Below are 16,708 nucleotides of genomic sequence, written 5' to 3' on the forward strand. Positions count from 1 at the left end.
GTTGTATGAATTTAGATTTATTGAAGTTTTATCTGCATTAATTTTTTCAGAGGTTATCTGAAAATTTAAGGTACTATACTTATTTAAAACTGAATTGATTTAATTCTGTCTTAAAATCATTACAGACTTTCTCAGTCAAAAATACTTGTTGTCCTCTATTTTCAAGGAGAAAACCTGATGGCAAAATTATCTTATAGTTTTCTAGACCTTGTTCCACTTCCTTACTGAGAATAGAAGCGACCTCTAGAGAGACTGCAATTAACATTGAGTTGGGATAGAGAACCTGTCTGCATTAACTTGTGAAATGAAACGCCCTCCTTACTGGTCAGAATATTCTTACTTTGTAGAGTGAGCAAAATGTTCTTGATGGCTAATGACATTCACCATCTAGCAAGGAAGAAGTTGATTGGAAAACAAAATTGTAATAAGTTTAGATTCTGAAAATTTTCCTCTGAGGTATAAATTTCATTTAACTTTTAAAAAATTGGGCTAGATTTGAGAGAACCATCTTTAATTCAGATCACATTAGAAAACCCAAAATGCCTTTTGTTCCAGTTCCTTGTACATGAAAAAGATAATATATTTCTCAACAGTAGAATCAGAGAACTTTACAGAAGGGAAAGGATCTTAGAGATTATCTATTCCAACCCTTTTGTTTTATAAACGAAGAAAGTGAGACAAGTTTTAATGACTTGCCCAAGGTCACACGTAAAAAAAGTGACAACTTGGGAATAAAACCCAGATTTTCTTACTCAGTCCAGTATTCTTTATACTGCATATACTATATTGCTTCCCTTCCTATATAAAAATGCCTTTTACATATATAATACCTTACCATATAAAAATGCCTTTTTTTCTCATCAAAAGGTTCCAAGCCAGTGAAAGTAATTTATATTGACTCACCTCTTCCCAAGAAAGAAATGACAGTGAGAGAGAGAAATCAAATTTTTCATGAAGTACCATTGAATCTTTTGACAACCAAAAATTCGGCTATTCCTGTCTCTGCCGTATTTATGGACAAACCTGAAGAGAATATATTTCAGTGGGATGTAAGTGATGCTTGGGTGAGGAAACAAATTTATAAACATTTGACATTTCTTCACTTTTGTAAGTTTTAGATAAATGTAAAAGAGATCTATCTACTTTTTTAAGTGATATATGCCAGATACCACTACATGAGGTGGTACACATGAGGTACTTAGGATCCAGAAATAAAAATAAAATAACCTTTACTTTTAGAAGCTTAATCATTTTCAGTGAATCTTAAGAAATTCTCTCAAACCCTACTTTATCGGCTCACAGACTTTTTAGTAATAATGTGATAATGGTTTTGTTTTATTAAGGTGCCTTCTGATATTAGACAGTCCCGAAGAACTGAGAATTTTGATGACTTAGACGTGAGTTTTGATGAGGATGTTACAGAATTAGAAACTTTTGGAGTAACATCTAATAAGCCACTAAAAACTCTGAACACATCAAGCCTTTCCACGTTGTCTACTATAGCAAGCCTTCCCCCACCATCAAAAGCAGCAACCGTTCCCTCTAATCCTATAAGTTTATCAAAGATTCTGATGGAGCAATTGAAAAAGGAGAAGCAACTGATGACCAGTGTAAACAGTGGGTTAGAAGAGCAGAAAATTAAAGATAATCAGGAATTTTCATTATGTGACAGTGTTCTAGATCCTAAAAACGCACAGTTTTATTCATGTGGTGGTGAATCAAAGCAGTCTGAATGTGATTCCTCCTCATTCAAAGACTTGGAAAAAGAAAAAATTGAGTTAAGTGAAGAAAATGATACAACCACTGATGAAGAATGTGGTACTACTAAACTAAAGGTTCTGGAGAAAACAAATACTTTCAAAGAAAGAATTGATGTATCAGAAGCAAGTAAGACTCAAAGTGTTTCTGGTAATAGTGATACAGATGAAGAACGTTTAATTATTGACATGGAATGTAAAAATTATGATAATAGCGAGCAAGAAATTTCTGTCCTTAATTCAAGTCCTATACTAGATACTTTAAGGTCTCCTGTGCCTATTCAGACTTCTTCTGAAAACTTAGCTGATGCTACTGAGCAGAAAAAATGTGCTATGAAAAAATCTGGCAAAAGATTATATAAGAAGTTTGATCCAGTTGGACAGATTTTAAAAATGCAAAATGAACTCTTAAAACCAACTTCAAAAAAAGTGCCTGAGCAGACCTTTGTGAATTTAGAAAATTCTAAACCCCACCCCATAGCTCTTGCTCCAGAGCAACCAGCCACTGCTACCGAAACTCCTGCATCTAAATGGTCTTCAACGTTTCAGAAGCCTAAAGGACGTAAGGAAGCATTTATAATTGTTTTTTCACATGATATTTTTAGCAAATAAATTTTTCTTGCCCCTTTTCCTCACATACTTTCTTTACTTTTTTCTACATTCTTCATGTAAAATGTGACCTTTTTTGATACTCTTACTCTACTACTTAATATAATACTACTTCTGCTGAGCATTAGTTTCCTTTGCATAAAATGAATGGGCTAATTTAAACCAGCCAATTCTAGATTAAATGTTATTATTCAAATAAAATGTGAGTAGTCTAAGGGGTTTTACCCAAAAAAAAGTTGTAATGGAAGATGAATATGGTGTTTGTTTTATTGTTTTTGTTGATCACATTCAGTATACTTTGACTTGATGGACAAAACCATCACAAATTGGTTACAATAGTCCTACAATTTATAAGAGAAGAGAATGTTGTTTCTTCATGAAAATCAGGGAGGCCGTACTTTGCCTCACTTAGTTCCTGATTCCTTCTCTTCTGCTAGATCTTATCCTTAAATGCTGATATTTTTCTTTATTTCCCAATAAGTTATATTTGTGGCATTTTAATTAAAAATTTTTATCAATTATAAAAATAATCATACGAGAGAAAAGTTGGCTTTGTATTGGTCTAGAATCAGTATTTGAATGTACACAATAATGTGTTAGTCAGTTGATTGTCTTGGCATAGTGCTATTAAAATAATCAATCTTCAGTTTTAAGTAAAGAATTTTTGTATCAATACTCCTTATATATAATTAGATGTGAGTATGAGTATAACTAATGTTCCTGAAAAATCACGTTACTTAAGGGAAAGAAAATATACAGAGCCACATTATGGAGATAGGAAGTTAAGATCCTCTTTCCTTCTTTTGCTCATCTCTACCTACCTTCTTACTGTACTAGGATTGAATAACATCATTTTTAATAATGTACCAAACAATTTTTTCTTTTTCTCTCACTAAATTTGCTTTTTTATTGGTCTCATTTTCTCTTAAAGTAAAGGAAGTAGTATTTCAAAAGGATCAGAGATCTAGAACTATAGGGGACCTCAGAGGCCACCTTTCCAGCCCCTTCATTTTACAGTTGAGGAAACTGAGGCCCAATATGGTTAAGTGAATTGCCTAAAGTCACATAAGTCATAATCATGAGAAGTGGCATTTAAACTGAGGTCCTCTGAATCCAGAGCCATTGTACTATTTTTCTGTAATTTTAAACCTCCCATTCCAGCTCCTTCTGGGACAAAGACTGTCCCCCCCAAAAGAAGCAGAAATAGTGGTAGGATTAGTAACAGAAAATGGTCACATGTAGTTGAAAAGAAAATATTCTGTATATAGTAGATATAGATAATTGAATCCATTACATCATCTTGTGATTTATATCGATGAAAGTGTATTAATTGTGATAATGTAAAAATGCAATAATACTTAATTAGTACATACAGTCTAATTGATCAAATCTGTTACTTTTAAGGATTGCTGCCACACAGCCTTCAGATGTTTGTTGAAAACAAATCAGAATACTTAACACCTCAAGAAGGAAATCTTGTTTATAAGTTATTCAACTTTCAAGATCTCCTGTTACTTGTACGTTGTGGTGTCCAGAAAGTAGAGACAAGACCACGTTCTAACAGACGGAAAAATGTTAGAAGGGTAAGTAATTTTTGAAGAAAAAGGAAGACTTGAATGAGAGACAGAATGATATAATATAATGAACACCCAGTTTGTAGTCCAAGGTCTTAACTTCAAAACTTGCCTCTGTCTTTTGCTTATTTTGTGATCTTGAGGAAGTTACTTAACTTTCCTGGGTGGTCTCAATTTCCTCATCTGTAAAATATGGAATTGGATTGTATCTACTTTTAAGGTCCTTTTCAGCTCTAAAGCTAGGACTAGTATATAAACTAACCAGCAAAACATAGACGATGCTTTTTTTTTTTAAGTTTAAATTATTTTAAAACTCTCTGAGACCCTTAAGTTGTGGAGCAGCTGGCAAACTGCATTCATATAGAATTTCTTTACTGGTTCCCTGTTGCACCAAGGAAATCACAGGTCCAGACAAAATAAAGGCTTATCTACAATAACTTTTCTAGGATGAGATATTTTTTGATACACAATTTAAATCTCACTTTATTCTTAATAAGATATTGTTTAAATAAGAATGACTGAAACTTTTAAAGCTTATGGAGTTCTTGGATAAGAATTATTCTATTACATAACTGTAGGTTTAATTAAAATGGACAGAAAACTACTTTGGTGAATTTAGGGCTCATATTGTAGCATAGAAAGTCCTTAATCTTTCTTTCTCTTAAATTTAGGGCCTGATCATGCACATATAAAACTTCTCTGAACCTGTGAAAGTATTGGATCATTCTGGAATTATTACAGTTATATTGGATTAAATGTTATCTCTTTTTGTATATCCAGTAAACTTGTTTTCTGCCATGGTTAGAGGTTAGAGTGTGAAGGGTAACTAGATGTTTTGGTCAACTTAGCATCTCTGCCATTAACTTGTCTTGTTCAGCAAATAGTCACACAGGGTCCCTCAATATTGGCTATGTTATTCTGTTTTAGTACTTATTCTCTTAATAATTATTCTTTTCACATCCTGAAAATAAGACCCAAACTGCACCCAGTGCTGCTGATAGCAATTTAATGGCTGGACTTTGTCTCACAAGATTACTAGATATGCTTACCCTAATTTAGACTATATAATATGCCCTCCTGATGTTAGTGATTGAGTTCAGGTGTTTTTCACATCTCTTAATTTCCTTCCTTACTTTTGAAGGAGAGAAAATGTGAACAAATTACTAAATACCCAGTTCTGATAGTTTCTTTTATTACCGAGTCTATTTCAGAATTTTAGACAGTATTGTTTTTCAGAAAGGTTTTAAACTGAATTTAGATTTCACTTATGGCTTTGCAAGTTCTCAAGACTGATTATTTAAAAAATACATGGTATTTCAGGAACAGAACAGAAAATGCCAAATATTAGGATAATTTTGAAGGAAAAAAAGTGTCCAGTAGGATCCTAAGAGGGTATAAAATATGAAACCTCTAATGAGAATTTAATTTGTGGCTGATGAGAGAAAATAGAGGAGAGGGAGAGAAATCCAAATAAAGTTATTTAGGAAAATAAGAGCCGGAGGATATGTCTTAAGAAGAAACCAAATGTTAATATATGACATCTGTAGCTATATTTAAAGTATTTAAAATGTTGCCATAAAGTAATTCTTCTAAATATTTTAGGTGGTATAATTTGTTTTCTTTTCTCCTAAATTCCTGGAGATGGCAGTAGAGGTCATAGAAATAGGTTATAGTTTCCTATGCACATATTTATAGTGGAGCCCTTCTCTGCCCATGTCACAAACCCATAAACATTATCATTATAAAATTATTACATTTATTTTAATTAGTTTTTTAAAATTGTTCTTGTTATTTAATTTTCTTTTATCTGGCATTGTCATGGAATTCAGTATTCTGGTCATTCAAGGTTTTTATATAGCTTCTAGCCTGGTACTACCATTTATGACCTTGGGCATGTCACTTTACATCTTGGCATCTCATGGCAGAAGGATCTCAGATGTCATCTCGTCCAACCCAGACCTGGAGAAATAACCCTTCCATCACAGCTTGATGAGTGGTCTTTGTTTCCACTTTGCCGGAAGACTTTTGGTTATGGAGAATACCTTACCTCTTGAAACAACCCACTCCACTTTTAGAGAGCCCTAAGTTTTAGAATCTTTGGTTCACATTATAATGATATCTACCTATTTGCAACTGCTCCCCAAGAGCCGCAGTTCTGTCCTCTTGGACCAAGCAGAATAAGTCTAATCTTTCCTTCTACTTCAAAGTCAAGCCATTAAGCATTTGTTACATGCTCACTATGTGTACCAAGCACTCTGCCATGTGCTGTGGATACAAAGAAAGGCAAAAACTGTCCCTGTCCCCAAGGAGTTTACAGTCTAATGGGGTAACAACATACAAACAACTCTGGACAAACAAGATTAGTATGAAGGATAAATTAGAGATAATGTTAAAGGGAAGGCATTAGCATTAAGAGAAATCAGGAAAGGCTTCTTTTAGAAGGTGGGATTTTAGTTGGGATCTGAAGGCAGCCAGGAGTTGGAGATGAGGGAGATCATACTAGGCTTATGGGCAGCTAAGAAAAATGTTTAAAGATGGAAGATGGAAGATTATGTGTTCAGGAACTGCCAGGAGGCCAGTGTCACTGGACTGCAGAGTATTTGGAATGAGGTAAAGGAGGAAAGTAATAGATTGAATATTGAGGAATGAAAGATGACATCTGGGTTGTGAAACTGCGTAACTGGGAGGATAGTGATAATAACCTTGTTCATAGTGTGTGTGTGTTCGTCCTTCGTTGCTGAAGACCATGCCATCAGAGAAATGATGACATGACTTGCACTTGACTTTGTTTTGAGTGAGGGAGGGCTGTGTAGGTCACCAGCCCCACCTCTCCTCCAGAGCCATCTGAATCCAGTGACCAGATATTCATCAGGATGACTGAAGATGACCGAGGATGAGGCAGTTGGGGTTAAGTGACTTGCCCAAGGTCACATAGCTAGTGAGTGTCGTGTTCGTAGGGAAATTAGGAAGAGAAGAGAGAGGGGGGTGGAGGGATGACTGGAAATAAGTAGTTCAGTTATGGACATGGTGAGTTTAAGAGTCTGTAGAACATGCAGTTTGAAGTGTCCAGTAGACAGCTGGAATATGAGACTAGAAGTCAGGAGAAAGGTTAGGGCTGGATAAAGATATTTGAGAATAATCTGCATAGAGATGATATTTGATTCCATGGCAGCTGATGAGACCACCAAGCAAAGTAGTATTCTTCTGACTGTTTCCTCTGCTTGTAAGAATAAAATGTATATGTGCTTTTGCACATACTACATCTTCCCTGTTAATACCTAACCTACCGTATAGGGTTGTAAGAATAAAATATATTTATGCACAAGTGCTTTATAAAGTATGGCACATATGCAAGTATATAAGGTGTTTGTTGTAGTCAGTAATAAAGCACATTTCAGCAGTTTAATTTTGTGTTTCTAGCAATCTCCAGTTTACATATTACCAAAATTGGAGTATCAAGCCTGCTACGGTGTTGAAGCTCTTACTGAAAGTGAACTTTGTCGCTTATGGACTGAGAGTTTATTGCATTCTAACTGCTTGTTTTATGTTGGTAAGTGTGATTCATGTTCCTTTTAGATTATTGCCTCATTAGCAAACAGTGACTTCTTTTGTATTACCTATTTCTTGCTCTAAGATTTTAAGAATTACTTCTGATTATACTTACTGCAGTCAAAGGATGGTTTACTTACTGTCACTGTATTATTGTTAGGCAGGCAAAGAGACATTATATTTTGTAAAGATTTTCTGTAAAAATCCATGAAACAAAAAAAGACTCCTATTTAACCAGAAAATAAAACTGAAATACCTATTTAGTGTATCAGTTTTATTGATGTGTATAATTATTATTTTCTTCCCTCTCAGGAAGTGGGTTGGAATTCACCTGCATTTTGCTGCATTTCTTAGTGCTGTGTAAACCATAAAATACAACATAAGCATGTATTGCTACTCCTACTTTTTTATTGCTGCTAGTAGTAGTTTAATATGTAGAAACTGGTTTTTTTCCACAAAATAACTAATATGAAAATATGGTTTACATGATTTCGCATAATATAACCTTTAATAAATTGCTTACCATCTTATGGAAGTGGGAGGCAAAGGAAACTGGGAGAAAATTTGGAACTCAAAATTATATAGAAAATGAATATTAAAAATTGCCTAACATGTTATTAGAAAAAATGAAATATTTTTTTAAAAGGTTTAGTTACGCATCTTTTGAAACATTTCTACTACCATCTTGTTTGCTTGTGGTAATTCATCCTACCTGAATGGAGGCTTATCTCACTCTTGGAAAAGATTCAGTGAGACAGCAAACAGGAAGGTAGGATATAACACAAGTCTTAAAGGAAGCCAGTGAAACTAAGAGGTGGTAGTGAGGTTGAACAGCATTTAAGGCATAACAGAAAGCCATTATTAAGGCATGGAAATGGAAGATGGATTGTTTTGTGCAGAGAGCAACAAGTAGACCAGGAGAGCTGGATTGTAGGGTGTGTGGGGAGTGGAAGGGTGGTGGATGGGAGTGAAGTGTAAATTTGGATCCATGTTAAAGAGCTGTAAAGGTCAGAGTACTTTATATTTGATCCTGGATTATGGAACCAGAGCTATCATAGCTCAGAGTGCTTAGCATCAAGCTTCCTTTGTTTTTAGACCTATTCAAACCTTTTCCATCAGTCAATCAGTAAGCATTTATTAAGCACCTACTGTTTACCAGGCATTGTGCTAAATTCTGGGGATGCAAATAAACGCAAAATCAGTCCTGTCAAAAAACTCACATTTGTAAACAACTGCATACAAGCAAAATACATGTAGAGGATAAATTGGAGATAATCTTAGAGGAAAGACGCTAGCATTAAGGGGAACTGGGCAAGGGTTCTTGTAGAAGGCGGGATTTTAGCTGGGACCTAGGGAAAGCCAGGAAACAGATGAGAGAGAGCTTACTAGGTATGGAGAATGGCCAGGGAAACTGAAGTTGGGAGATGGAGAGTCTGGTGAAGAGCAACCAACCATTTCCTGGTCCTCTTAACCTGCCGTATATCTAGAAGTAGTGGCATCAGGTGGTAGACACAGTCTGGATTTGGAGTGAAGAAGACTTGAGTTTAAATGAATCAGTCTCAGATATGTAATAGTTAATGTGATCCTGCATAAGTTGCCTAATCACCTTCACCCTCATTTTCATCATCTGGGAAATGGGGATATTAATAGCAACTACTTCATAAAATTATTGTGAGGATCAAATGAGAGATTTAAAGCACTTTGCAGACCTTCAAGCTCCATGGAAATATTTTTTTTATTTAGTTACAAGCTAACTTAGTGGATTCTGTGGCTTCTTTGCTACTTGTCTTCTGAGGAAGTCCATGAGTACCATTTAAAGCAACCATTTGATCCTCTTGGACACCCAGTGGCTCTATGTGACTAACTCCAAAAGATCAGCCAATTGGCCACTGTGGTTCCCATCCCTGATTTTCTGTGGAATGAGGGTACAACAGCCCTTCAGATATTTGAAGAGAGCTGTCTTGGCACTGTTTAGCATTCTCTTCTCTAGGCTAAGCAGCCCTGGTTCCTGCAGCTGATCTTAACGTGACATGGACTCAAGGCCTTTCACCATCTTCTGCTGGATACCCTGTGCCTTATCAATGTCCTTCTTAAGTTCTGGTGCCCACAACTGAAGACAGTTCTCTAGATAAGATTTCACTAGAGTAGAGTACAGTAGGTCTGTCACCTCCCTATTGCTATAAGCTTTGCCTCTCAATGTAGTCTCAAGATTGCATTAACTTTTTTGGTCGCTATATCACACTAATGACTCATTGATCTTGTAATCCATTAAAATTTCTAGACTTCTTTCATAACGATTGCTCTTTCATCTCATTCTTGTGAAGTTGATTGTTTTGTACCAGCTAGCTGCAAGACTTTGCATCTTTCTCTGTTCATTTTCATTTTGTTAGGTTCTCTTCTCAAGATCCTTTTGGATCCTCACTCTGCCCTCCAGGGTGTTAGCTATTCCTCTCAATGTAACTATCTTAAATTTGATAAACATATCATCCATGCCTTCAAGTTATTGATAAAAATGTTAAACAGCACAGAACGCATAAAATCTACCTTCAACAAACTTTTTAGACCAATGCTACTGGGCCCTAATTACTTAAGAACATCTACACTTCCTTCTTAAAACTGTCATTTCTAGGACCGCTAGATGGCACCAGGGATAGAGCACTGGTCCCTGGAGGCAGGAGAACCTGATTTCTAATGCGGCCTCAGACATTTGACACTTACTAACTGTGTGACCCTGGGCCAGCCACTTAACCTCTATTGCCTTGCAAAAACAAAACAAAAACACTGCCATTTCTTACTTACATACAGATATACTTGTTTCATTTATGTTTGACCTATCTTCCCACCTATAGAATGTAAACTCCTAATGAAAAGACTTTTATTTCCCCAATTATGAACCTCCATTACACCAAGGGCAGTGCTTTGTGTACAGTAATTATTTTTGATTGAGTGTATTTGATATAAACTATTGAAAACACTTGTATCATTTTAAAAAGATCCATTACTATCCAAGCTTTTATTTATAATTAGCATGTTTATCAGTGTTGGCAGTCCCTATTTTTAAAAAAAAATTGTATATCCCTTTTATAACAATCCATTCACTTGTTTCTTCTTTAGAGAAGCCATTTAATGAGTAAGTGTGATAGGGATGCAAAGATGAAATTGATAAACAGTAACATAATTTATGATGCTAAATAACTTAAGAGGATATGGGGAAGAATGTATTTGTTGTCTTAGAAAATATGTTATTTCTCATTAGTGCTGGAGATAGCAAACCAAAGAAGTGCTTGCTAGGAGTGACAACCTTAGGGAAGAAGCACTTATTTTAAGAAATCTACTTTTTCAGGTCCTTTCATTTAGGTTATCTTTATTTTAAATTCATTTGCTTGCTAGGTGCTTTGTTTGATAATCAGATCTTGGAAGTATGTAATAACATTTTTGGCCTCATCTACAAAGACATGAAAGATTTGTAATTTGCATTGGTAGAAGAGGTGCCCATATTGATAAAATCATGGATTTTGGGCTTATTGAAGTGTAATTCTACATTAATTAGTTTTTTTTATTTTAAATCATGAGCTAGCTATTTGGAAGTCTTGTGGTTAATTTTAGCCATTGTAGTAGTAATGCATGTAGCTATGTGATGAAGTATCTGTTATCTAGTCATATTTTGACAACCAAAGTCAAATCATAAAAACATGTTTTATTGGAGATAAATGCAGTGAGCTTGCTTAATTACGCTGGATATTTTCATTAAAGTCCTAGTCCAGCGTCTCATTGTGGAATAGAGGTGAAGGTGGGCTTTTGAAGGTCAAGCCAATGTAGCATAACTCCTGGCAGGTCCTTTTAAGCTGGAAAGGCTTTAAGTATAGGCCTAGCAACAGATTGTTGTCAAAGGAGAAGCCTAGCTAAATTTAGAGAGTCACCCAAGTATTAGCCACCAAAATAATTAATGATGACTATTCGCCCATAATACTTCAAGAAATTGTCAGCTAAGGTTTGGACATATTGTAGTACAGAAGTACATGGGAGCTCAGCCAGAACCAGGTTGAAATGTAGTGGGGAATGATTAACAAAATAAATGAAAATATAATGCAACACAGATGATGTTAATTTGTAGCTTTCTGTCAGTATATGCCCTGTAGAGATCCATTTCTATTTGACACTGTTGTAATGGATATCAATGAGATGCTGTGTATATCACTAACATCATAGAACTTCTGAGATTGAAAAAAATCTTGAGATAGTATGCTTAAAAATAAAGACATCTGAGGGGGCAGAGCCAAGATGGTGGAGTAGAAAGACACACATACACTAGCTCCAAACCCACAGCCCATAAAATATCTGTAAAAAAGAACTCCCAACAAATTCTGGAGCAGCAGAAGCCACAGAACAACAGAGTGGACGAGATTTCTGTTCCAGAGAGCCCAGAAAACCTCTCGCAAAAGGTCCTCGTGCTGCGGACCCGGAGCCCAGCCCTGCCTTGGCCGTGCGGCACCGAGGAGCGGATCCCAGCAGGCTTCAGGGACAGAATCTCCAGTGGCCCCGCGGGTCCCTCCACCCACAGGTGACAAGGGTCAGTGAGAGGGTCTCTTTGGCTGGTTGAGAGGGGAGTGGGGTGCCCCCATAACTCAGGCCCCTTTGGGAGGCAGCAACGGAGGTGGGAGCAGACAGGGGCTCCCCAAGCAGGCAGGAACCCAGATCCATTGTTGAAGGTCTCTGCATACACCCCCCGAGGGAACTGAGCCCCATGAGGCAGCCCTGCCTCCACCTGAGCACCTGAACTTAATCTCACACTGAATAGCAGCCCTGCCCACCCGGCCCCTCCCCCCCTCCCCTCCCACCCCTCCCCCCCACCTAAGCCCTGAGGCTGGGAAGCAGCATTTCAATCTCAGACCCCAAGTGCTGGCTGGGTGGATCTGGAGGCGAAGTGGGTGTGAAGAGAATATTCAGAAGTCAAGTCACTGGCTGGTAAAATGCCCAGAAAAGGGAAAAAAAATAAGACCCTAGAAGGCTATTTTCTTGGTGAACAGATAGCTCCTCCCTTCCTTTCTGATGAGGAAAAACAATGCTTACCATCAGGGAAAGACACAGAAGTCAAGGCTTCTGTATCCCAGCCCACCCAATGGGCTCAGGCCATGGAAGAGCTCAAAAAGGATTTTGAAAATCAAGTTAGAGAGGTGGAGGAAAAACTGGGAAGAGAAATGAGAGACATGCAGGTAAAGCATGAACAGCAGGTCAGCACCCTGCTAAAGGAGACCCAAAAAAATGCTGAAGAAAATAACACCTTGAAAAATAAGCTAACTCAACTGGCAAAAGAGGTTCAAAAAGCCAACGAGGAGAAGAATGCTTTCAAAAGCAGAATTAGCCAAATGGAAAAGGAGGTTCAAAAGCTCACTGAAGAAAATAGTTCTTTCAAAATTAGAATGGAACAGATGGAGGCTAATGACTTTATGAGAAACCAAGAAATCACAAAACAAAACCAAAAGAATGAAAAAATGGAAGATAATGTGAAATATCTCATTGGAAAAACAACTGACCTGGAAAATAGATCCAGGAGAGGCAATTTAAAAATTATGGGCCTAGCTGAAAGCCATGAACAAAAAAAGAGCCTAGACATCATCTTTCATGAAATTATCAAGGAGAACTGCCCTGAGATTCTAGAACCAGAGGGCAAAATAAGTATTCAAGGAATCCGCAGATCACCGCCTGAAAGAGATCCAAAAAGAGAAGCTCCTAGGAACATTGTGGCCAAATTCCAGAGTTCCCAGGTCAAGGAGAAAATATTGTAAGCAGCTAGAAAGAAACAATTCAAGTATTGTGGAAGTACAATCAGGATAACACAAGATCTAGCAGCTTCTACATTAAGGGATCGAAGGGCATGGAATAGGATATTCCAGAAGTCAAAGGAACTAGGACTAAAACCAAGAATCACCTACCCAGCAAAACTGAGTATAAATACTTCAGGGGAAAAATTGGTCTTTCAACGAAATAGAGGACTTTCAAGCATTCTTGATGAAAAGACCAGAGCTGAAAAGAAAATTTGACTTTCAAACACAAGAATGAAGAGAAGCATGAAAAGGTAAACAGCAAAGAGAAGTCATAAGGGACTTTACTAAAGTTGAACTGTTTACATTCCTACATGGAAAGACAATATTTGTAACTCTTGAAACTATTCAGTATCTGGGTACTGGGTGGGATTACACATGCACACATGCACACGCACACGCACACACAGATAGAGACAGAGTGCACAGAGTGAATTGAAGATGATGGGATCATATCTTAAAAAAATGAAAGCAAGCAGTGAGAGAGAAATATATTGGGAGGAGAAAGGGAGAAATGGAATAGGGCAAATTATCTCTCATAAAAGAGCCAAGCAAAAGACTTATTAGTGGAGGGATAAAGAGGGGAGGTGAGAGAAAAACATGAAGTTTACTCTCATCACATTCCACTAAAGGAGGGAATAAAATGCACCCTCATTTTGGTATGAAAACCTATCTTACAATACAGGAAAGTGGGGCGTAAGGGGATAAGCAGGGTGGGGGGATGATGGAAGGGAGGGCATGGGGAGGAGGGAGCAATTTGAGGTCGACACTCATGGGGCGGGACAGGATCAAAAGAGAGAACAGAAGTAATGGGGGGCAGGATAGGATGGAGGGAAATATAGTTAGTCTTATACAACATGACTATTATGGAAGTCATTTGCAAAACTACATAGATTTGGCCTATATTGAATTGCTTGCCTTCCAAAGGGAAGGGGTGGGGAGGGAGGGATGAAGAGAAGTTGGAACTCAAAGTTTTAGGAACAACTGTCGAGTTCTGTTCTTGCCACTAGGAAATAAGAAATACAGGTAAAGGGGTATAGAAAGCTATCTGGCCCTACAGGACCAAAGAGAAGATGGAGACAAGGGCAGAGAGGGATGATAGAAGAGAGAGCAGATTGGTGATAGGGGCAATTAGAATGCTCGGTGTTTTGGGGTGTGGGGAGGGGACAAAAGGGGAGAAAATATGGAACCCAAAATTTTGTGAAAATGAATGTTAAAAGTTTAATTAATTAATTAAAAAGAAAAAAATAAAGACACGTACAAATTACAAATTTGATGTCAATTTGCTTCAATACTGGAAATATTTTCACTTGAAAAAACGTTTAATATAACTTAAGTCATTTTTAAAACGACTCTAAAATTAATTTGAAGTCGTAGTACGTAGGATCTTTTAAGGAGAACTTAAAGTACTTTGATTAATGTTTAAACATTTTAAAGGGTTTAAGAAACTAAATAATTTGGGGACATTATTTAGGTTCTCCTTTTTCATTTTATGACAGTTTAAAAAATAGGTTTGACCTGTATTTTCAGGACATGTTGATGCATTTACATCAAAGCTTTTTATGCTTGAAGAAATTCCTGTGGATGGACTGAAAGAGAAGTTTGCAACACTCAAGTAAGAACAACTTAATTTATTGTGATAGATGAAAAAAATTGCTAAGACAATGGCTTGTCTTTGTTATTAGTTCCAAATCAAGAATAAAATGTCCAGAGCATCTAACCTTGCTATTCTAGGGACTGAGAAGACTTTGTAAATGTCTTTGAGGTCATATAAAAGAATCTAAGCCCACACCACTAGCAGAATGGGTCAGAGGAAGTAAAGTCAGATGACCATAAGAAATAGTACAAGGTATCACTGCTTATATGTCACTCTTTCAGAGTCACACAATTTGGGCACAGTGTAACCTTTCTTCAAGAGGTTATTTGTTGTTCATTTGTTTCAGTCATGTCCAACTCTTCCTGATCTCATTTGGGGTTTTCTGGGCAAAGATAATGGAGTCATTTGTCCCATTTCCTTTTCCAACTCATTTTATACAGAGGAGGAAACTGAGGCAGGCAGAGTTACCCAGTTAGTAATTGTCAGAGTCTAGATTTGAACTCTGGATGATTAATCTTCCTGACTCCAGACCTGATGCTGTATCTTCTTCACCACCTAGCTGACCCTTAAAAAGTTTATATTCCCTCTTAAAGTTCCAGTTACAGCCCCGTCTCTTTTCTTTTTGTGTTTTATCCACATTGAAGTTTTCATGTCCACAAGACTTTCTGGTACTATACAGTTTGGGATTTTTCCCTCTTATTTATTCATTTTTTATTCAATTTTAAATTTGAATTATTTACTTTGTTTTTTGATTCACCTGTCACTTGGTGTAAGCTCATAAATTCATTTTAATTCATTTGTTTGGCCTTAGCTGGGATTAAAATTAATCTATACGTTAGAGTGTTTTACCTCTCTTTTTAGGTTTAAATTTGCACAGCAAGCCTTATAAAAGACTGATTATTTTCTCTTGGGAACCAAAAGTTCTTATAACCATCAGCAGGTAAACTAACATGATACTTGTTAGTGAGTAGGTTGAGTTGTTAGTTTGAATGCAGGCAGGTTAACACAGACGAAGGGGAAAGAATAAAATATGATAAACTGCTTATTCAATAAAAGTTTCACTATTAAAATAGCAGTAAGTGCATGATTCATTTACTCCTGTCAGAAATGTACAACAAAGAGGCCAGTATAAATGAAGTTGCAGAAAAATTTGGAGTCTGTGTTTTATTTCACAACATGACTATTGTGGAGGTGTTTTGCATGACTACACATGTATAACCTATAGCAAATTGCCTTCTCAACGAAGGTGGGATGGGAAGAGAGGAAGAGAGAGAATGTGGAATTCAAAAGTTTTTAAAAACATGTTAAAAATTGTTTTTACATGTAATGGGAGGGGGGGAAATAAAATACTAAACAAATAGAAAAAAAAGTCTTCCCAAAGCTCCAGCTTCCAGATTTGTTGCAGCCTTCTACTGAAAACATCATTTTGCCTTTTCAGCTCTCCTGATAAGACTTAGAGTCAATTTTATTTTCTGTCATAAAAACCTTTTCATATTCTTTTTCTTCATAATCAAAAAAGGCCTAAATAATGACATCACAGATTAAATTGGGTTTTTTTCCTTGTCTATTTTTTTTTTCATTCAGGAGTTTGCTTTTCAAGAAACATTTCCTTCATCCAGAAACAGCTAATTTACTCTCAATTCTAACTCTTTTTCAACCTTTTTCAAGGTTTAATTTACAAAAAGGGGTAATTTTTTAGTAATTCTATCCCACACCGGGTCTGCTAAAGTTCTCCAACCAGTAATGCTTCTTAAACGAAACAAGTTCTTTTCTGAATATTTTAAAATATAATTTGAATAT

The 16,708-nt window shown here is 36.5% G+C and overlaps 1 protein-coding gene across 2 annotated transcripts in view; it reads left to right on the forward strand.

The window, feature by feature from the left end:
* The window catches only part of ICE2 (interactor of little elongation complex ELL subunit 2), a 59,153-nt gene that overhangs the window by 23,578 nt on the left and 18,867 nt on the right, over positions 1–16,708 (forward strand). The window contains exons 9-13 of one of the 2 annotated variants that reach the window (XM_072616471.1): positions 868–1,064; positions 1,344–2,319; positions 3,771–3,949; positions 7,361–7,490; positions 14,842–14,926. In XM_072616471.1, the coding sequence (XP_072472572.1) occupies positions 868–1,064; positions 1,344–2,319; positions 3,771–3,949; positions 7,361–7,490; positions 14,842–14,926 (1,567 nt within the window). The remainder of the gene's footprint in view (positions 1–867; positions 1,065–1,343; positions 2,320–3,770; positions 3,950–7,360; positions 7,491–14,841; positions 14,927–16,708) is intronic. The other variant, XM_072616479.1, reaches the window with a different exon arrangement.

This window comes from Notamacropus eugenii, chromosome 1 (assembly GCF_028372415.1).
Source record: "Notamacropus eugenii isolate mMacEug1 chromosome 1, mMacEug1.pri_v2, whole genome shotgun sequence".
Lineage (NCBI taxonomy): Eukaryota > Metazoa > Chordata > Mammalia > Diprotodontia > Macropodidae > Notamacropus > Notamacropus eugenii.